This window comes from Dryobates pubescens, chromosome 11 (assembly GCF_014839835.1).
Source record: "Dryobates pubescens isolate bDryPub1 chromosome 11, bDryPub1.pri, whole genome shotgun sequence".
Taxonomy (NCBI): domain Eukaryota; kingdom Metazoa; phylum Chordata; class Aves; order Piciformes; family Picidae; genus Dryobates; species Dryobates pubescens.
This window is the reverse complement of record NC_071622.1, coordinates 1,426,657-1,448,109: the sequence shown is the minus strand read 5'-3', so window position 1 is coordinate 1,448,109 and position 21,453 is coordinate 1,426,657. Positions and strand designations below refer to the sequence as shown.

The 21,453-nt window shown below is 61.4% G+C and overlaps 1 protein-coding gene across 1 annotated transcript; it reads right to left on the bottom strand.

Annotated features, from left to right (window-relative positions):
* Window positions 1-1,496: 1,496 nt before the first annotated feature.
* OLFML2B (olfactomedin like 2B) lies at window positions 1,497-20,546 on the bottom strand. The gene is made up of 8 exons (XM_054165199.1): window positions 20,274-20,546; window positions 18,937-19,200; window positions 13,564-13,671; window positions 9,446-9,622; window positions 5,399-5,621; window positions 4,064-4,606; window positions 3,359-3,535; window positions 1,497-2,123 (listed from the first exon to the last, which is right to left on the bottom strand). The coding sequence occupies exons 1-8, from the start codon at window positions 20,415-20,417 to the stop codon at window positions 1,522-1,524; spliced, it is 2,238 nt and encodes a 745-aa protein (XP_054021174.1). The 5' UTR covers window positions 20,418-20,546; the 3' UTR covers window positions 1,497-1,521.
* Window positions 20,547-21,453: the final 907 nt, after the last annotated feature.

The window sequence follows — 21,453 nt, the reverse complement described above, 5'->3', positions numbered from 1 at the left end:
TTCTTTGTCTTGTTAATGACTTTTTGCTTAAGCCAGTGGCCAGAAGGCAGTGCTGTCTCTGCTGGCTCTTGGCCTGCAGCTGGGCACAGCCCTGGCATTGCCCAGGGCAGCTGTACTGAAGCCCCTCCATCCCGTTCCTGAGGAGGGCACACCTGCATCAGCTTCCTCACCCAGAGCCTGGGGAGGGGGAGCCCATGAGGAGGGCTCACCACAGACCCCAGTGACCCGAGGTGACTGCAGCCACACAGAGCCAAGCTCTGGGGGCTGGATGTGACCACACAGGCCTGCTCTGGTTCCAGGCCTAAGCAGCCTAGAGCTGTCCCCTGCCACGGTCCCCTCCAGCCAGCACGCCTTGCTGCCGCTGAGTGTGGCCCTAACCAAACCAACCCCCCTGCCCAGTGCATTTCCATGCAGCCAGAGGGTGAACCAGCCCCAAAGCAAGCCCAGGACAGCTGCAAAGGTACTTGATCTTTTATTATTGACAGCAGGTAAATACAAGATGCTGCTGGGCAGAAGGGCAGGGGATGTGTCTCTGCAAGGGGCTACTAATGGCCAACAGCCAGGACCAGGGCAAGTATGGCAGCGAGAGGGCACGAGGGCCCTGCAGCAGATGGAGCATCGCTGGGATGGGGAACAAGAAGCTCCTCAGACCTGAGGACTCCCTCAGACCCGAGGACTGCCCCAGCCCCACAGCTCAGACCCGAGGACTGCCCCAGCCCCACAGCTCCCCGCCCAGGCAGCCCAGCACCTGGCCAAGCAGAGCCTTCACCCAGCGAATGCCGAAGGGGACTGTCTGGGGTTACAAAAAGACCAAACCAAAGCCATCTACACCTATTTACAGTGGCCCCCTCCCACCACCAGCTCACTCCAGACGTGAGGCAGGGCTCGGGGTGCGCCCAGCCCCCAAGAGCAGGTCGCAGAGCCCCGGCTGGAGGGGACAGTCCTCGGCATAAGTGCCAGCACCAGAGGTTGCTGGAGCTGCGCTTGCAGCCCCATTGTACAGCAGGATCTCCAAAGGGCCTGCTGGCCGTTGGCTGGGAAGGTGGTCCTGAGAGATGGGACACGCAGCTCCTCCAGCAGGCCAGGCACACATCCTGGCTCCGGGAGCCCGCAGCGGCCAGGCCAGCGCTGCACCGGGCTTGGGCTCTCTTGCTCATCATCATCAGCTGCAAACACTTCCACCAGGAGGCCCACATCTGGGCCCCCTCCTCCCGAAGAGGAGGACCTCCTCCTCCCTGGGCCCACCCTGCCGAAGAGGAGGACGACCTCCCCCTCCCCAGAAGGTAAAATCAGAAGCAAGGTTAGAGCGAAGCCCAAGGTGGGGGCTGCCTGTGGCCTGGGGATCGATCTACAACCCCCCCACAATAAAACCAGCTTGGAACACCACCAAAACCAAACCTTTCTTTGGAGGTGTACAAAACAACAACAACCACAACCACCACAACCACAACACAGGCGAAACGGAAGGTGCTGGCGGCGGCGCCCCGGCTGGCGGCGCCCTGGCGGGCGGCGGCAGGGGCGTCAGTAGGCAAAGATGACGTGGTAGGTGACCTGGTGGCCGTTGTCCCAGGCGTAGAGCAGGCGGTCCTTGGGGTTGTAGTCCACCTGGGTGGTGTAGGCGTACTCGTTCTCGAAGAGCAGCCGGGGCACGATCTGGGTGTTGGTGTGGGTGTCGAAGGCGTAGGAGATGTTGGCGTTGCGCTTGTTGTAGCTGTCCACGGCGTACAGCACCCCGCAGATGACGAAGCAGTTGCCGTAGAAGTCCTTCCGCAGCCCCGTGCGCCACGTCGTCTCCTTCTGGGCGCTGAGGTCGGCGGCGTTCAGCTTGCTCAGCACGATCACCTCCTGGCCCGAGCCCTCGTAGCTGATGGCCGGGTAGATGACCCACAGCCCGTTCTCGTCCACCGCGAAGTCCACGTCCGAGTGGCCTCTCCAGCGCCAGGGCGTGGACTCCTCGTAGGCCACGTCGTGCAGCATGGCCCAGGCGGCCACGTAGCGCTGCCGCAGGTCGTAGCGGATGATGTTGCGCGTGAAGGCCCTGTTGTAGTAGAAGGAGCCGTTGTAGACCACGTGCCCCGTCCCCATCCAGCTGTAGGGCAGCTTGTAGGAGTTGCTCCAGCGACCTGCGGGGCACAGAGGGGTTGGTGGTGCTGACAGCTTCCCTTTGCTCCGGGGTTAGGCATCCTGCCCCCAGCACGGGTCCTGCCCCCAGCACGGGTCCGGCCCCCAGCACGGGTCCTGGCACATGTGTGGCAGTTAGAGTCACAGCAACAGTCAGGCTGGAGCAGACCTCAGCATCACCAGCTCCAGCCCAGAGCCCTGCTCTGAAAGGCTCATCCCTAACCCACAGCCCCAAGCACCACAGCCAAACCACCTTCCAACACCTCCAGGCTTGGGCACTCCACCACCTCCCTGGGCAGCACATTCCAGTCCCTGACCACTCTTGCCATCACAAAATTCTTCCTGCTGTCCAGTCTGAACCTCCCCAGTGGCAGCTTGAGGCCATTCCCTCTGTTCTGTCACTGATTCCCTGTGAGCAGAGACCAGCAGCAGCCTCTCCACAAGGTCCTTGCAGGGAGCTGTAGACAGCAATGAGGTCTCCCTCAGCCTCCTCTGTTCCACACTAACCATCCCCAGCTCCTTCAGTCTCTCCTCATCAGATTTATCCTCCAGGCCCTTCCCAGCTTCCTTGCCCTTCCCTGCACTTGCTTGATTCACTCTGCACTCACCCCTTCCCTGCCTGTGCCACAGCCTGGTGTGGTGACAAAAGCAATTCCAGAGCCACCATGGATATCCTGACCAGCCCTGTGCTTCAGCTCCACACACTGGGTACCAGCACCCAGGAGGATGAATCACAGGATGTCAGGGCTTGGAAGGGACCTCCAGAGATCATCCAGTCCAGCCCCCTTTCCAGAGCAGGAGCAGAGAACCCAGCACAGGTCACAGGAACACATCCAGATGGGGCTGGGAAGGCTCCAGGGAAGGAGACTCCACAACCTCTCTGGGCAGCCTGCTCCAGGGCTCTGGGACCCTCCCAGGGCAGAATTTCCTCCTCATGCTGAGCTGGAACCTCCTGTGCTGGAGTTTCCATCCACTGCCCCTTGTCCTATCCCAGGGAGCAAGTGAGCAGAGCCTGTCCCCTCCCTCCTGACCCCCAGCCCTCAGCTATCGATAGACATTGATCAGATCCCTCTCAGCCTTCTCCTCTCCGCACTGAACAGCCCCAGGGCTCTCAGCCTCTCCTCCCCAGGCAGTGCTGCAGTCCCAGGCAGAGCACCCTCCCAGGGTGCAGCATCCCAGGGAATGGGGACACTGCTTGGGCCAGTGGAGTACAGCATCAGGGATGGTGCAAGCTCACCTTGCTTGAAGTTATCCAGGTTCCTGAACTCCACCAGTGTGTTCCCATAGTAGTAGTTGGTGACGTAGATCCTCTCCTCCCGAGCCAGGGGGTCCTTCATCCAGGCCCCCTCGTTGCGCCCGTAGGTGTTCTGGGTGGTGGGGCCCGAGATGGTGGACAGGGTGTCCTTGCAGCGCCCTGCAGGGGCACACAGAGGCTGGCCAGGCCCCAGGCAAGGCAACCCTGCTCTGCCTGCTCCTGCTGATGGGCTGCAGCCATCACCACCCCAGTCCCTTGCCCACCCAGCAGGAATTCCCCACTGCCTGAGCCTGGCTCCAGGAGCTCCAGCAGGAACCTCACACTGCCTGAGCCTGGCTCCAGGAGCCCCAGCAGCACTGGTCAGAGCATGCAACCTGCTCAGCTCATCCTCAGCCGTGTCCCAGCCCCAGCTGAGGCTGCTGCCTGTCTGCAGCTCCTCTCCAGAGGCCTCTTTCTGCTCTGCCCAGCCCTTCAAACTGGGAGCAGACTACAGCAGGCTCCAGCAGACTACACCAGGCAAGCAAGTAAACCTGCCTGGTGCCTGAGTAAAGTGCTGCCCAGCCAGCACCTCCATGACAGCTCCCACCCATGACCCCATCCAGGTGTGCTGCACTTCGCAGGGCGCTGTGGGCACGAGCCAGAGCCCACGGGCAGGACTGGATCTGTGCAGCGCCTGTAAGCACTCACCAATGATGTTCCTGATGTCCTCCTCCTCCAGGGCTTGCTTTGGGGTGGCAGGGATGGTGGGGCTGAGCGGTGCCACAGGGGTGCTCGCCTGTCCCCAGGCTCCTGGGCTGCTCTCCAGGGCAGCACTCGTCTCTACCTGCCCCGAGGTGCCCGCAGCGGTGCCCGCAGCAAGGCTGGGGCCAGCAGCGGTAGCTGTGGGCAGGCTCTCCGTGGCTGTGCCCACCGGCGTGCTGGCTGGGGCTGCTGAGAGCTGCTGGGTGCCCTCCTCCCGCAGCCCCAGCAGGGTGGTCACGTTCTGCGGGGCGGCAGTCGGCCGGCTGCCGGCGGCGGGCTCCGGCGCGGGCTCCGCGGCGGGGCTCAGGGGCGCCGTGGCTGTCGCGGCAGGGTCAGCGGCTGGGGCGGTGGTGGGGTCGCTGTCGGGGGTGGGTGGCCACCCCACCGGGGAGGGCTTCCTCGCCCTCTCCCCTTCCCTGCTGCTGGGCCTCAGGAGCTGGTCCTCGATCAGCAGGTCCACGGTGTTGTCCCCACTGAAGAGCTCATCCACTGCCAAGCACAGGCCGCAGCATCAGCCACGGCGTGCCCAGGGCAGGCTCACAGTCACAGAACCAGCCAGGCTGGGAAAGACCTCAGAGCTCATCAAGTCCAACCTATCGCCCAGCACCTCCTGACAACTAAGCCATGGCTCCAAGTGCCACATCCAAGCCTTTCTTCAACACCTCCAGGGACAGGGACTCCACCACCTCCCTGGGCAGCGGTCAGTTACTCTTTCTGGGAAGAACTTTCTCCTCACCTCCAGCCTAAACCTCCCCTGGCACAGCTTGAGACTGTGTCCTCTTGTTCTGGTGCTGGGTGCCTGGGAGAAGAGACCAACCCCCACCTGGCTACAGCCTCCCTTCAGGGAGTTGTAGACAGCAATGAGGTCTCCCCTGAGCCTCCTCTTCTCCAGGCTGAACACCCCCAGCTCTCTCAGCCCCTCGTTGATCTTGGAGGCCTCTTCCAACGTGGTTGACTCTGACTCTCTGACTGTGATTCTGCATCAGTCATCCCACCGCCTCCTGCCTGCCAGCCCTCCTCTCCCTAGGATCACGATATCAGAGAGTGACTTTGGCTGGAAAAGACCTTTCAGGTCATGGAATCCAGGCACCTCCTAGCTGACAAGGTTGGTGCTAAACCTCAGCGCCACATCTCTGCCTCTTTCAAACACCGCCAGCAACGGGGATTCAAACACCTCCCCGGGCAGCCTGTTCCAGCCTGTGGAGCTCCCAGGCAGGACCTGGGGGCAGACCTTGGCTTTGCTACAGATGCAAGGCAGAGGGGGCTGCAAACCCAACTCACCCTGCTCCTCGATGTCGTTCTCGGTGGACTGTGCCTTGTAGTAGGTGACGCCGCGGACGATGGTGGGCTTGGAAGGAGGCCGGCTCCTCACACTCAGCTTCCTCTGCAGGAGCTGCCTGTGCTTCTCCTCCTCTGGAGAGAGCTGCAGCTCTGCCAGAGACTCAACAGAGTTGATCTGCTGTGAGATGGTTTCATCTTTCAGGAATCTTTCTTCATATTTGCCCTGGAAGAGACGCAGGAGGTTGTCCATGAGGCTGGCCAGGCAGAGGCTGGCCAGGCAGAGGCTGGCCAGGCAGAGGCTGGCTGGGACACTCTGCCCTCCCTCCTTTCCCAGGCTCACCCTCACACAATCATAGGATGGTCCAGGCTGGAAGGGACCTGCAAAGCTCATCCAGTCCAACCTCCCTGCAGCCAGCAGGGACATCCCCAACTAGATCAGGTTGTCCAGAGCCTCATTGAGCCTCACCTTGAATATCTCCAGGGAAGGGACCTCAGCCACCTCCCTGGGCAGCCTGTGGCAGTGTCCCACCAGCCTCAGAGTCAAGAACTTGTTCCTGACATCCAGTCTCAATCTGCTCTGCTCTAGTTTGAAGCCATAGTCCTGGTCCTGTCACTGCAGGCCTTTGGGAACAGTCTCTCTGCATCCTTCCTGCTCTCCCTCCTTTCCCTGGGGTGGTGCTGGGGATGGTGAGGGGAAAGCAAAGCAGTGAAGGGTGAAAGAAAAGAACTTGGGCTGAAGAAAAGGCCCTGGGGGTGCTGGTGGATGAGAAGCTCAAGAGGAGCCAGCAGGGAGCACTTGCAGCCCAGAGAGCCAAGCAGAGCCTGGGCTGCAGCAAGAGAAGTGTGGGCAGCAAGGCCAGGGAGGGGATTCTGCCCCTCTGCTCCACTCTGCTGAGACCACAGCTGGAGCTCTGGGGCCAGTTCTGGAGCCTCTGTGCCAGGAACACTGGCACAGGATGCCCAGGGAGGTGGTGGAAGCCTCATCCCTGGAGGTGCAGCCAGGCTGGATGTGGCTGTGAGCAACCTGCTGCAGTGTGAGGTGTCCCTGCCTATGGCAGGGGGGTTGGGACTGGCTGAGCCTTGAGGTCCCTTCCAGCCCTGACAGTTCTGTGACTCTATGACAGATGGGTTCAGAGGTCACCTTGCTGACAACCAAAGCACAAAGACACCTCCTGCCCACCAGGGACTGGTGCCAGCAGCTGATCTGTGGCGAGCATGCAGCAGGCACTGAGCTTGAGCAGAGCAGAGGGGCTGGAGGCACCTTCCCCGCAGGACCAGGAGGTCCCCTAAGGGCAGGGACCAGGAACCCTGTGCTGAGGCAGGCAGCAGCTGCTGCTCCTCATGCCTGAAGGATTTCATCTCATTAAAGGGAATCGGAAAGACAGCCCTGAAGGTTGAAGTGCTGCCCATTTGGCTGAGAAGGCAGGGCCCAGGGTTCCTCCCCTGCAATTAACAGCGGGGAAAGGGGAACATTGGGAAATGAGGTCACTCAGGGTAATAAAAGCCCCACACTTCCCTCTCCTGCCTGGCCCTGGCCAGGGCTGGCTCCCCTCCAACGGGCAGCAGAGCCCCTGCTCAGGTTACAGCCAGGGCAGAAGGAGCAGAGGGGCTAGGAGTGCTGCCCACCACCTCTGCCCTGGGGCACATCGCTCCCTGCAGCAGAGCACGCTGGCACTGCCGCACTCGGGGCCGCTTCCCCACCCGCCACATGCAGTGCTTGCAGGGGAGCCCAGGGCTCAGGCAGCCCACCCCTGGGGGGCACCTGCAAAGCCTGCTCTGGGTGCCAGGGCAGGGGCCATGTGCTTACCCCCGGGAGCTGAGCATCCCTGTCTGGGGCTGGCAATGATGCAGCAACTGTTCCCCTCTCCCCCAGACCCTTCCTTTCTCCCTACAGAAGAGAGGTGAAGGCAGGGTGCTCCAGGAGCCACTCACACAATCACAGAGTTGTCAGGGTTGGAAGGGACCTCAAGGATCAGCCAGTCCCAACCCCCCTGCCATGGCCAGGGACACCTCACACCACAGCAGGCTGCTCACAGCCACCTCCAGCCTGGCTGCAAACACCTCCAGGCAGGAGGCTGGGCAGCCTGTGCCAGGCTGGGCAGCCTGTGCCAGGCTCTCACCACTCAGCACAGAGCAGTACAAGGCCACCCTAGATGGCACCACCAAAGCAGCAGCAAGGGGGTCAGGACACCCCTGGGTGAGAGGTTGGACTTGATGATCCCAAAGGTCTTTTCCAACCTGGTGAATTCTGTGTCCTGTAAATTGTACCCCGAGCAGACTCCTTCCCCAGAACAGCCTCTCTCGGTCCCCATGCTGGGCAGATCCTGCAGGGACTGTGTGGGGCTGCATGCCAGAGCCCGCGGGGTGCCCGAGCCTCTGCCCAGCGCCCAGCGGCGGCCGGGGCCGGCTGGGGAGGGCCAGTTGCCCGGGAGGGAGGGTGCCAGGCTGTGTGCCTCGGCGGAGCCCCCGAGCTGCGAGCTTCCCAGCGCTGACATCACTCTTTCCGAGCAGCGCGGCCGCCGCTGACCTCCAAACCAGCAGCGCTGCGGCAAGGGGGAGGCCCTGGGCGCAGCCTGCTCCGCTGCCCCCCCGCGGCCCGGCCGCAGCTGCGCCTGCCGGGACGAGCAGCCGCGGAAACGGGGTCAGCACAGCTGAGAAAGAATAACCCTGGGCTGGTGGTCTGCCGGGGGGGCCACAGCCAGGAGACCCCCTCTGGGCTGGCTTGTGCAGCAGTGACCTCAAACCGTGTACCCCTGAGTGCCTGCAGGCAGCCTGCGCCCCTGAGTGCCTGCAGGATGTGCCCCTGAGTGCCTGCAGGCTGTGCCCCTGAGTGCCTGCAGGCTGTGCCCCTGAGTGCCTGCAGGCAGCCTGTGCCCCTGAGTGCCTGCAGGCAGCCTGTGCCCCTGAGTGCCTGCAGGATGCGCCCCTGAGTGCCTGCAGGCAGCCTGCGCCCCTGAGTGCCTGCAGCCTGCGCCCCTGAGTGCCTGCAGGCTGTGCCCCTGAGTGCCTGCAGGCTGTGCCCCTGAGTGCCTGCAGGCAGCCTGCGCCCCTGAGTGCCTGCAGCCTGCCTGCGCCCCTGAGTGCCTGCAGGCTGTGCCCCTGAGTGCCTGCAGGCAGCCTGCGCCCCTGAGTGCCTGCAGGCTGTGCCCCTGAGTGCCTGCAGGCTGTGCCCCTGAGTGCCTGCAGGCAGCCTGCGCCCCTGAGTGCCTGCAGGCTGTGCCCCTGAGTGCCTGCAGGCTGTGCCCCTGAGTGCCTGCAGGCAGCCTGCGCCCCTGAGTGCCTGCAGCCTGCCTGCGCCCCTGAGTGCCTGCAGGCTGTGCCCCTGAGTGCCTGCAGGCAGCCTGCGCCCCTGAGTGCCTGCAGGCTGTGCCCCTGAGTGCCTGCAGCCTGCGCCCCTGAGTGCCTGCAGGCTGTGCCCCTGAGTGCCTGCAGGATGTGCCCCTGAGTGCCTGCAGGATGTGCCCCTGAGTGCCTGCAGGCAGCCTGCGCCCCTGAGTGCCTGCAGCCTGCCTGTACCTCTGAGTGCCTGCAGCCTGCCTGCGCCCCTGAGTGCCTGCAGGCAGCCTGCGCCTCTGAGTGCCTGCAGCCTGCGCCCCTGAGTGCCTGCAGCCTGCCTGCGCCTCTGAGTGCCTGCAGCCTGCCTGCGCCTCTGAGTGCCTGCAGCCTGCCTGCGCCCCTGAGTGCCTGCAGCCTGCGCCTCTGAGTGCCTGCAGGCAGCCTGTGCCCCTGAGTGCCTGCAGGCAGCCTGTGCCCCTGAGTGCCTGCAGCCTGCGCCCCTGAGTGCCTGCAGCCTGCGCCCCTGAGTGCCTGCAGGCAGCCTGCACCCCTGAGTGCCTGCAGCCTGCGCCCCTGAGTGCCTGCAGGCAGCCTGCACCCCTGAGTGCCTGCAGCCTGCGCCCCTGAGTGCCTGCAGGCAGCCTGCGCCCCTGAGTGCCTGCAGGCTGTGCCCCTGAGTGCCTGCAGGCTGTGCCCCTGAGTGCCTGCAGGCAGCCTGTACCTCTGAGTGCCTGCAGCCTGCGCCTCTGAGTGCCTGCATGCAGCCTGTACCTCTGAGTGCATGTAGGCAGCCTCTGCATCCCGCTGCAGCGAGCCCTCGAGGTCTGCAAGGCTGTTGCTGATCAGGCTGGAGCAGTTCTCCCTGCCCCTGCGGTGGGGATCCTGCAGCCCCTCCTCCACGGTGACTGCTGCCTGGTGGCTTTGCTGTGTGGAGTTCCTGGCCATGCCCTGGAAAAGCAAGAGAGAAGGCTTTACCTTGTGTGAAGATGAGGAACCCCCCATGGCCCCCAAACCACGGCTCAGGAGCTCAGTGGTGCCAGCCTGGGCTCCCAAATGGGCTTCTCCCTGGGGCTGGGCACTTCAGCTGCGAGCAAGGAGCCCCTGCCCCAGCAGGATCCAGAAATCCCATCTCTGGTGTACACATCCCAGCTCTGCACTTTGCCCCAGGGGCCCATGGAGTGGGAGGGCGGTCCTGAGGTTATTCAACAGCCATCCTCAGCCATGCTCACCAGCTCAGAGAAGGAAGGGAAGACAAGCTAAAACCTTTAGAGTTCTGACCTTGCCTCCTTTGCCTGTGGCAGTAAGTTCATCTCCCATTTATTAACCCCAGTTCCCTAGGAGGGGCCCATCCTGGCTGGCTGCTGCCTGCCCAGTGCTGGAGGTAAGTCCTTGAGGTCAGCATCCCACTTGTCTGCTTTCTCTGATCCCAGTCCTGTGCTGCTGCCTGGCCAGACACCTGCACTCAAGGATTCCTCCTCCCCACCACCCTCCTCTCCTACAGAAGAGAGAGAATATGGAGAAAGAAAGAGAGCTGTCCAAGAGCCAGCAGTCAGCACTGGCAGCCCAGAGAGCCAAGCAGAGCCTGGGCTGCAGCAAGAGAAGTGTGGGCAGCAGGGCCAGGGAGGGGATTCTGCCCCTCTGCTCCACTCTGCTGAGACCACAGCTGGAGCTCTGGGGCCAGTTCTGGAGCCTCTGTGCCAGGAAGGATCTGGAGGTGCTGGAAGGTGTCCAGAGAAGGGCCACGAGGAGGAGCAGAGGGCTGGAGCTGCTCTGCTGTGAGCACAGACTGAGGGAGTTGGGGTTGTGCAGGCTGGAGAGGAGAAGGCTCCCAGGAGACCTCATTGTGGCCTTGCAGGATCTGCAGGGGGCTCCAAGAAAGCTGGGGAGGGACTTTTGAGGGTGTCAGGGAGGGATAGGACTGGGGGGGATGGAGCAAAACTAGAAATGGGGAGATTGAGATTGGATGTGAGGAAGAAGTTGTTCCCCAGGAGGGTGGTGAGAGCCTGGCACAGGTTGCCCAGGGAGGTGGTGGCAGCCTCCTGCCTGGAGGTGTTTGCAGCCAGGCTGGAGGTGGCTGTGAGCAACCTGCTGTGGTGTGAGGTGTCCCTGGCCATGGCAGGGGGTTGGAGCTGGCTGAGCCTTGAGGTCCCTTCCAGCCCTGGCAGTTCTGTGATTCTAAGAGGGAGCTGGGACTGGTTGCAGCTCTTGGGGCAGCCCAGGGCAAGCAAACCCCTTTGAACTCCCCAGTCCCCAGCCATGGGCACTCCTTGTACCCCAGGGGCTGTTGCAGCCTCTGCTCATCCCTCCTTGGTTTTTTTACAGACTGCAGGGCACCTGCTCTGAATAGGTGGCACAGCAACCAACCAAAGCACTTTGGCACAGAGACTGAGGGTGCTTCCCCCTGAGCCTGTCCTGCCATTCATTTATCAGCAAGCATTTTGTTGCACCCTGGAGGGAGCCAGCAGCTGATCTCAGGATGCTCTCCCAGGAGCAGTGCAGCAGCAGAAGCAGCTTCTGCACCGTCTGCCTTTGGGGAGGACGACTGATTCTGACAGCCTCCTGTTCTGATCACTTATTCTGTTTAATGTTTGTCTCATGACCTGCTTAGGGATAAAATCTGCCTCCCCCTTGAGCAGGGAGGCACCACCAAAGCCCAGCCCCTGATGCTGCTTGAGGCTGCTCAGCTGCTTTGCCAGGCAGCAGCTGCCAGAAGCACACCCTCATGGGAGGCTGATGCTTTGAAGCCATGCCAGGCCCTTGTTCAGCATCTCAGCTGTTCCTGGTATCAGCCCCATAGCCAGTGCAGGTTGCTATCCTCCTCCCCACAGGAATAAAGATGCTAAGCCAGCAGCAGGAAGCATTTCACACCAGCTGCCTGCACTGCCTGCATCAGCTCTGCCCTGGTGAATCTACCTCAGAGGCCTCCTGCCCTCTTCCCCTCATGACTAGGTGCCTGCAGGCAGATTCAGCTGCTCCTTCCACGCTCTTGAAGTCTTGCCTCAGAGAAATTGAAGGCACAAATATGCAATTTCTCCCCTCCTACATCCCCACTGCTTCATCTCTGGCCAAACTCCTTCAGCTGGACCACGCTCTCTGCCTGTCTGCCTCACTGAGCCAGGCTGTGAGTAGAGCAGCCAGACTGAGCAAGGTCACCCTGACATGCCCATACAGACAAGTGGCAGCTTGTGCTGAGCCCCCTGTGCAGGAACCAGCTGGCAGAGAGGGCCACTCTGGCACCAAAGGAGAGCGCAGCGATAGCCTCACATGAGGTCATCCCTTGTGCCGTTTGCCAACACCCAAACTCCTCACCTTAGCCTCTGACTCAACCATCATCAAGGTCTTTGAGGCACTTGCACTTCCCACTCTCTGGCCTGATGTGCTGTGTAACTCTGGTCTGACCTGTTTAGAGCTGACAATGTCTGCCAGCACTGCTTCCAGCCAGCTCGTTCCAGAGTCAGGCAAACCCAAAAATGATACCAAAAACTAAAGGCTTTTCCCCTCCACCATCCACAACCCAGCTACCTGTGGGTTAAATAGCAATGGTCTGTCCTGATGGGGCCCTTTGTGGTCCCCACAGCATCCCCTGCTCCCATGGCTCACACCTGCACCCACCAGTGCCGTGGCAGTGAAGCTGCCCAAGAAGGGGGACACAGCTCTGGGTGAGCCCAGCTCGCCACACCATGGGATGTGGCTCACCCCACTATGGGACACGGCTGACTCCACCACCTCACCTGGACCCACCAGCACCTTGGCAGTGGAGCTGCCCAAGAGGGACACACAGCACTGGCACAGCTCCCACTTCCCTCACTCCTCTCCTCTAGTTAGCAAAGACTCAGCAGCAAGCCCAAGGAACTGTTGGGGGACTTGGCTAAGCCACAGGGAGAGAGTGGCACAGCAAGCAGAACCATGGGTTCTTTGTTGCTTTAAGACCTCAGAACTCCTTTTCCCCCTTGTGGATCAATCACCATCCTTGGAAACCCAGAGACCCCCAGGCAGGCACGCTCCTCCCGGCTGTCTCCTTCCTGACCCCGGGCTGGAGCACGCCAGGCCTCCCCAAAACACTTGGTGAGTGGAATTTTGGCTTTATAAATCACTGCCTCTCGGCCCCTGGCTGCAGACGAAGCAGGGACTGCTCCACTCCGACAAGAATGTGGAATTGCTGTCCCAGATACGGACCACGGGAGAAAACTCCACTGTTTAATCTGGCAACCCGGGGCTGCAGAGCTGAGCTCAGCCTGACTGCAAGCCTGGGCTGTGCTGCTGGCCAAGGAAATATTAACCTGTATGGAAGTGAAAATCATCTCAGTGGAGAGGGAAGGAGGGAAGGAGGGATGGAGGGAAGGAGGGATGGAGGGCAGGAGGGATGGAGGGAAGGAGGGATGGAGGGAGACGGGAGGGAGGGAAGGAGGGAAGGAGGGAAGGAGGGAAGGAGGGAAGGAGGGAAGGAGGGAAGGAGGGAAGGAGGGAAGGAGGGAAGGAGGGAAGGAGGGAAGGAGGGAAGGAGGGAAGGAGGGAAGGAGGGAAGGAGTCTGGTCTAGTTTAGGCAGTCTGGTCTGGTCCAGTTCAGACAGTCCAGTTTAGGCAGTCTGGTCCAGTTTAGACAGTCCAGTTTAGGCAGTCTGGTCCAGTCCAGTTTAGGCAGTCTGGTTTAGGCAGTCTGGTCCAGTTGAGGCAGTCTGGTCCGGTCCAGTTTAGGCAGTCCAGTTTAGGCAGTCTGGTCCAGTTTAGGCAGTCTGGTCCAGTCCAGTTTAGTTTCAGAGCCTTTCAGTTAATAAACTTTTCCTCTAAGCAGAGGAAGGCTCTGAATGCACCAAGGGTACCAAGAACCTGACTGGAGGCAAAGCCCCCCTGAAGGCCACAGCTGCAAAGGAGAGCAGGACTGATCTTACCTCTTCAAGCTTCTCCACCCGGCCCACCAGCTTGGTTGTCACGGAGTGCAGCTTCAGAAGGTCCAGGCCATAAAAGGCACTTTCCAGCATCTCCATAATGGAGGACAGCTGCAAGGCAAAGGGAGCAGAGTGTCAGCCAGGGGCACCTGCATGGCTTTGACAGCCCAAGCCAAGGGCAGTGCAAGGAGAGCATCACACAGCTCTGCCCTACAGAGCCTCTGCAGAGCTGTAGGGCTTGGGGAAGCACGTGTTGGGTGCTGAGGATGAGTAAGCAGAGAGCAAGGAGAAGCACTGCCCTCCTTGCCAGCTCCAAGCAGGAGAGGCACTGCCCTCCCTGCCAGCCTGAAGCAGGAGAAGCACTGCCCTCCCTGCCAGCCTGAAGCAGGAGAAGCACTGCCCTCCTTGCCAGCCTGAAGCAGGAGAGGCACTGCCCTCCTTGCCAGCCTGAAGCACGAGAGGCACTGCCCTCCTTGCCAGCTCCAAGCAGGAGAAGCACTGCCCTCCTTGCCAGCCTGAAGCAGGAGAAGCACTGCCCTCCCTGCCAGCCTGAAGCACGAGAGGCACTGCCCTCCCTGCCAGCCTGAAGCAGGAGAAGCACTGCCCTCCTTGCCAGCCTGAAGCACAAGAGGCACTGCCCTCCTTGCCAGCTCCAAGCAGGAGAGGCACTGCCCTCCCTGCCAGCCTGAAGCAGGAGAGGCACTGCCCTCCTTGCCAGCTCCAAGCAGGAGAGGCACTGCCCTCCCTGCCAGCCTGAAGCAGGAGAAGCACTGCCCTCCTTGCCAGCCTGAAGCACGAGAGGCACTGCCCTCCCTGCCAGCCTGAAGCACGAGAGGCACTGCCCTCCTTGCCAGCTCCAAGCAGGAGAGGCACTGCCCTCCCTGCCAGCCTGAAGCAGGAGAAGCACTGCCCTCCTTGCCAGCTCCAAGCAGGAGAAGCACTGCCCTCCCTGCCAGCCTGAAGCACGAGAGGCACTGCCCTCCCTGCCAGCCTGAAGCACGAGAGGCACTGCCCTCCTTGCCAGCTCCAAGCAGGAGAGGCACTGCCCTCCCTGCCAGCCTGAAGCAGGAGAAGCACTGCCCTCCTTGCCAGCCTGAAGCACGAGAGGCACTGCCCTCCTTGCCAGCCTGAAGCACGAGAGGCACTGCCCTCCTTGCCAGCTCCAAGCAGGAGAGGCACTGCCCTCCCTGCCAGCCTGAAGCAGGAGAAGCACTGCCCTCCCTGCCAGCCTGAAGCAGGAGAAGCACTGCCCTCCCTGCCAGCCTGAAGCAGGAGAAGCACTGCCCTCCCTGCCAGCCTGAAGCACGAGAGGCACTGCCCTCCCTGCCAGCTCCAAGCAGGAGAGGCACTGCCCTCCTTGCCAGCCTGAAGCAGGAGAGGCACTGCCCTCCTTGCCAGCCTGAAGCACGAGAGGCACTGCCCTCCTTGCCAGCTCCAAGCAGGAGAGGCACTGCCCTCCCTGCCAGCCTGAAGCAGGAGAAGCACTGCCCTCCTTGCCAGCTCCAAGCAGGAGAGGCACTGCCCTCCCTGCCAGCCTGAAGCAGGAGAAGCACTGCCCTCCTTGCCAGCCTGAAGCAGGAGAAGCACTGCCCTCCTTGCCAGCCTGAAGCAGGAGAGGCACTGCCCTCCTTGCCAGCCTGAAGCACGAGAGGCACTGCCCTCCCTGCCAGCCTGAAGCAGGAGAAGCACTGCCCTCCTTGCCAGCTCCAAGCAGGAGAGGCACTGCCCTCCCTGCCAGCCTGAAGCAGGAGAAGCACTGCCCTCCTTGCCAGCCTGAAGCAGGAGAGGCACTGCCCTCCTTGCCAGCCTGAAGCAGGCTCTCTGGGAAGGCTGAACTCCTCCAGCAGTGATGTGAGTGGCAGCAAAAGCGGCAGGAAGAGGATGGCTGCTGAAATGAAAGTCAGCTGGAGATCAGGCTCTGAGTTCCTGCCATCTCGTGTTTGGTTTGGGGTTTGTGCTGTTGTTTTGTTTTGTTTTTTTCTGGAACAAGAAGAAACTTGTTAAAAAAGTCTTAACCACTCACAACCACGAGAGTGAAGGAGCTGAAGTTTGGTTCCAGCCTGGCAGCATTTTGCTTCTCTGGAGGGTGACTTTCATCAGAGGGCTGCTGCCCTCTCCCACCACCCACATCAGAGACACTCACCCAGCAGGAAGGGTTGTGTCCCTGCACCCTGCTCAGCACCAGCCCCTGCTCACCACTGCTGGGGATCCAGACAGCAACCCTCTTGTTCTGCATCTCCTGAGGTTCCTGGTGCTCACTCCACAGAGGACAGCACTGAGCAGGGTGAGAAGGGCTTCTGAACCATCCCCTGCCTCAGTTCCCACACACGCCTGCTCCTTCCAGTCCTATGTGCCCCCACATGTGCCTGGTGAGGTGCTGCAGCCCCTGCAGCCCCACGGGATCAGAGGCATTTGCCATGCCTGGGTGGTGACATCTCCCCCCAGCATCTACAAACTGGTCAACAAAGCTCCCCCAAGAGGAGAGAAGCAGCGCTGCTGGCAGCGCCCGGAGTTTCCACCCCAGGCCTCTGCAGTCTCCCTGTGGAGCTGACAGCAAAGGAAAGATTTTGTGGGGCCAGCTAAAATGGCAGCACTAGGAGACAAGGGCTGGTTTATGGCTGTGCATCCACTTTCCACCAAGAACTGGACGGAGACAAGCCATACAATGCATGCAACCTGCCAGACAGCCACTGGAGACAGGCGCTTTCCCTCCAGGCTGGATGGGTTCCATCAATGCACAAAGGTTGCAGACTTTGTTAACCACCTTCCAAGCCTTCCTGAACACAGACTCCCTGCACAGGCTCTGCACCCAAGAGCCTCGAAGCACTCACTGTGCCCACAAGCAGAGGAGCAGCAAGCTGCACTTTCACAGAAACCCATCTCAGAATCAGCTGCCCCCCTGCCAGCATCAGGGTGACCCTCCCCAGGGCCCAAGCCATCTCACTGCCTCCTTCCCCTCACCCACTGCAGGCTTTGGCTCCTGCCTCCACGCATTACAGAATCACAGAACAGATCTGGCAGGAAGAGACCTCCAAGCTCATCCAGTCCAAGCTTTGATCCAGCACTGAAGGCTCAACACCAAACCATGTCCCTAAGCACCACAGGTCCACAGGCTGCTGGAACCCCCCCAGGGGTGGTGACTCCAGCACTACCCTGGGCAGAACATCCCAGTGCCTGAGGACCCTTTCAGTGAAGAATTATTTCCTACTATCTAAAAAGGACTTTATTAAAGGCAGGGTTGGGAAGGAAACCTTCAGCTGGGACACCCAGTGCAGCCTCTCAGCACTGCACTGGGGTGCCCCAGGGGTACCTCTGCTCACTGGCCTTATCTACTCCCTTCCTCACCACCCCCTTGGGGACACCGTCCTCCAGCCATCCACTGCAAGGGAGGCTCTCATCTGGGGGAACCTCCACAGCCCTCCCCCAAACAGCATATCCAAGGGGTCTGAGTCAGAGCATGAGAAAGCCTGGTTAAAAACAGACATAGAGCACGACTACAAACATCCCTCTGCTCATCAGACCATCAAGGAGAGTAACCCTCTGGGGCTGTTAGGAGCAATGAGGTAGCTTGGCCATCGCTCCCAGCCCCCCTTCCTGCAAGCCAGCGTGGGAGCTGCTTCTCACGAGTCACTGGAGCTGTGCTTTCCTCCTCCTGTCTCCCAGCCTCTTCTAGGAGAGGTGGCTGCTCCTGGCATGCCCAGCTCCAAGAGGTCTGTGCTCAGGGAGGAAGCACACCCCTTTTCACAGCTCTGGGGTTTGACTTTCACAGCAAAGGAAAAAAGCAAACCCAAACCCCACGTGTGTATACTTGGATAAGTCTTGTGAAAGAGTTTGGCTGTGGATCCTTGCAAAATGAGCAGGAAGGCCTGGGCCAGTTCCTAGAGGACACAAACTTTCACACCACAGCTGGCTGTGAGCAGCTCCCCAGTGGGAAGAGGCAGCTGGAGCCAAGGGCGCAGCTAGCCACACCGCCGCGGCTCCAAGAGGCTGGCTGCCTCCAACAAGGACAGGGAGAGAGCTGGGAGCTGCTGGTGGAGGAGCTCTGCCTGCCTCCAGGCAAGGGACTACAGGGGTGGCTCTCTCACCTCAAAGGTTGTCCCCTTCCCTGACAGCTCACAACTCCTTTAAGGCCAAATGGGACATCCTGGCTCCTCCTGCAGATGAGGGACCACCTAACAGCTCCAGATGGAGACTCCTCTTTCCCTGAAGTGATGGATTGTCTGCCTGTGCCTGCTTATCCTGCCTAGCTGTAGGGGGTCTTGGACAAGAAGCTGCTAACTGTCTACAGTTGGACAAGATGGAACACATCCTGGAGCTCCAAATTAATTAGCACCAAGCCCCGGTGGCGGCCCCAGCGCGGGCTGCCCCGCGGCTCCCTGCGCACCGCCTGCCTTCCCACCTCAGCTGGGACTAGCAGCACTGCCCCGGGGTTCCTCCCACAGAAACAGAGTCAGAGAGATGTCAGGGTTGGGAGGCACCTCAAGGCTCAGCCAGTTCCAACCCCCCTGCCATGGGCAGGGACACCTCACACTACAGCAGGTTGCTCAAAGTCACATCCAGCCTGGCCTTCAAAGCCTCCATCACCACCCATGTGAGCGCCATCAGCGCTCAGCCATCTGCTCTGGAGATTCCCTAGGGCTAGACCGAGCCAGTGGCCCTCTGGGGAGGATTTCTGCTGCCCCTACCCAGGTAACAAACTGGAAACCTCAGCAGAGCCTGCTGCCAGCTGCAAGCCCAGGAGAAGGAACCATCCAGTATAAGCCAGGAGTCCTTAGGACAAACACCGTCACTCACACCGCAAAAGAGGTGCAGCTTACTGAAGTGACCAAATGCAACAACAACAACAAAGTACAGAAGCACCAACATTTCCAACAACAACAGCAACATTTCCAGGCTGCCATCAGCCAGCTGTGTCACACACCCTCACACTGACGCATCAGCAGCTTCCAGCCGGGGGGAGCCAAACCAGCTTTATGCGTGGGTCCTCAGGAGCCCCTCTCTGCGAGGGGGAAAGCGGCCTGGCAGCTGCTGAGTGAAGCAGAGCTGTCCCCAGGGGGACACTTAGTAGCGCTGGACAAAGGGCAGGGAGCAGCCCAGTGCCTCCTGGGCTTCCAGCACAGGCAAAGCCACACTGGATCCCGGGCAGCATGGGATGAACCCAGTGAATCATCGACTGCAGCTGCTCCAATCAGTTGCTTAAGCTGAGCTTGGGTTTTGTATCGAGCACACAGATAAAAAGGGAACTGGCTTGGGGGGGGGGGAGGGGGGGGGGGAGGGAATCTTTGGGGAAAACAGTTTGTATAGAAAAAGCTCTGGAAGAAAGAAAAGGCTTCATAAGCTCTTCCCTCCCCCCACAAGAGAGTCCCCAGTTCCTACCTTGAGGTCGCTGCTGTCTGCCTCCCGCAGCTTCTTCAGCCTGAAGTCCCCCTCGCAAGGGTTGAGCGCCGAGGGGGGAGCCACACAGGCACACTTGCAGCTGGGTCCTGAGGTGATGGTCTCCACGGTGTAAAAATCCTCTGCTCTGAAAGCACCTTCGTTAATCCTCTGGCAGGCACCGCGGCCCAGGGGTCTGACCAGGCATTTGCACCGGCAGTCGGAGCCTTCGGACACCGCCTTCACCTTGTCGTAGTCACCTAACAGCTGAGCACAGGGCACCCTGCTGGTTAGCTCCCTGCTTGTCCCAGCAAGGGACAAGGACGCTCCAGACCCGGAGGTCGAAACAAGGGCGCCCTGGACACCCTGAGCCTCGAGGAAACTGGCCAGCTCTTTCCAAACCTGCTGACTAAGAGGTTTTCTAGAGAGCTGTCTGCTCCCTGCCTACGAGGGGGGACAAAAATTGGCTTCTTCCACCAAGCTGCTCTGTACTGCATGTCGTGTAAAATGGACCTGACTACTCTGAACTTTCTATGTGCAGAGTTTAAACACGAGCCCCATCCTGCTGCCTGTCGGTGCTCCGTGCCCAGTGTGCCACACGAGTCACCTGCCCACCCTGAGCCCGCTGCCTTTATCCAGGCAAACAGGGCCCGGGCGAGTGAGGGCCACCCCACAACCTGGTGTGGAAGCAGTGTTCCCGATCAGCCCCATACAATGCCAGGAATTTCCTTTACAGAGATTTGCAGACAGCTCTTCTGAAAGCCCGAGCACAAAAATAACTTCGAGGGTATGTTTCCAATAGTCTCCACGTTAGCCATTTCCGAGGGCAGATAATAGCACACGGTCTGATCGGCCAAATCTAACAGAAACCTCCACCGCATCCCACTGGCAGGGAAAGAGAGCCTGGATCCCTCCCTCTGCACACAAAGAGGCTCCACCAAATCCCCTCCCAAGCAGCGCCCTGCTTTCCGAGTCCTCCCAGAGAAACGATGGGACGGAGGCTGTGAGCTGCTCCTCGTTGGGCTTTCAGGGAGTTCACTGCACCCCGGGAAATAAAACTCCCTGCAGCGGCACTCGCCCAGCGCTCAGCAGCGGTGCTGAGTGCGTGCACAGCATCACCCAGCACGGCTGAGCAGGTACCCCCGGCATCACCCGGCCACCCCCGTGTACCCGCAGCACCACTCGCTCAGGGAGCACACACCATCACCCAGCACCGCCGAGCATGTACCCCCAGCAGCGCCCGGGCTACGCACAGCATCTCCCCGGGGGATGCGCGGCATCACACCCACACCGCAGGTACCCCGCACCCCCCGAGGTGTCCCGCATCCCCCCGCAGGTACCTGGGAGAGGATGTTCTCCTGATTGTCCGCCTCGTCCTGCAGCGGCTCGGCGGAGGGTCCGGCCGTGCCGGCGGGGGTGGTCCCTGCCCGGCAGCCGGCGCCCAGCGCGGCCAGGCAGAGCAGCAGCGGCAGCGGCCGAGCCATGGACGGGCGGCGGAGGGGGCCAGGGTCGGGGCCGGCGCGGAGCCGCCGCTGCTCGCTCAGGTGCGGCGCGGCGGGCGCGGGCGGGGCCGAGCCGGGCCGGGCTCCCGCCCCGGTCCTCCCCTCTCTCCCTCCCCCCGCGGCGGGCCGGGCCTCCGGGCGGGGCCGGGCGGGCAGCGGGGCGGGACCGGGGCCGCCCCGGGCGGTGCTTCCCACCTGCGGCGGGGGCCCGGTGCTCCAGCTGCCTCCGTGGGAAAGGGGGAGCCCCAAGCCCCGGGGGAAGTCTGGGTCCAGGGGGAGATCCGGGGGCGGTCGTGGGCACCGTCCACCCGAGGAAGGCGGTGGTGAGCTCCCGTACTTGGGACTTCTTTGGAGGGGCCAAAACGGCCCCAATTCCCTGCTCGTCCCAAGCCAACCTGTGCACAGCACCCCTGTGGTTTGCCAGGCAGCGGGTGGGGAGGTAAAGCCATCCCTGCAGGCTGCCTGGCTCCCACCCTCCATGCGCTTTGTGTCACAGGGAAGACATCCTCACGGGCACGGCACGGCACGGCACGGCACACCATGCCTACAGCTTCCCAGTAAGGCTGCGTGTCTGGGGTCGCACAAGCAGTTCATGCCTTGAACGCCGGCTCCGAGCCACGAGCACAGAGCTCTGCGCGCTGACCGCAGTGTGGGCTGACGCCGTCGGGAAGAGGCTGTGCTCTGGCAGGACCCTCTGGCAGGACCCTCTGGCAGGACCCTCTGGCAGGACCCTCTGGCAGGACCCTCTGGCAGGACCCTGTCCTCCTGCACCTCCTGCCAAACGGAAACGTCCCGGACGCGCTGTTCCCGGGCAAAGCTCAGGCGCAGCATCCTCTGCTGCGTAGGTGTCTGTACTGCCCTGGCTGTGTCTGCCTGGGCCTTGCTAACTCGGATGAAACCTGAGAGTCCCTACTGACGGCGATCAAACCCACGCCAGCACCGAGCCCCAGGCATGGCACAGGCTCCCCTTTGCCTTAGAACCTGCCCAAGGGGCAGAGGCACGAGTGGGTGGCACAAG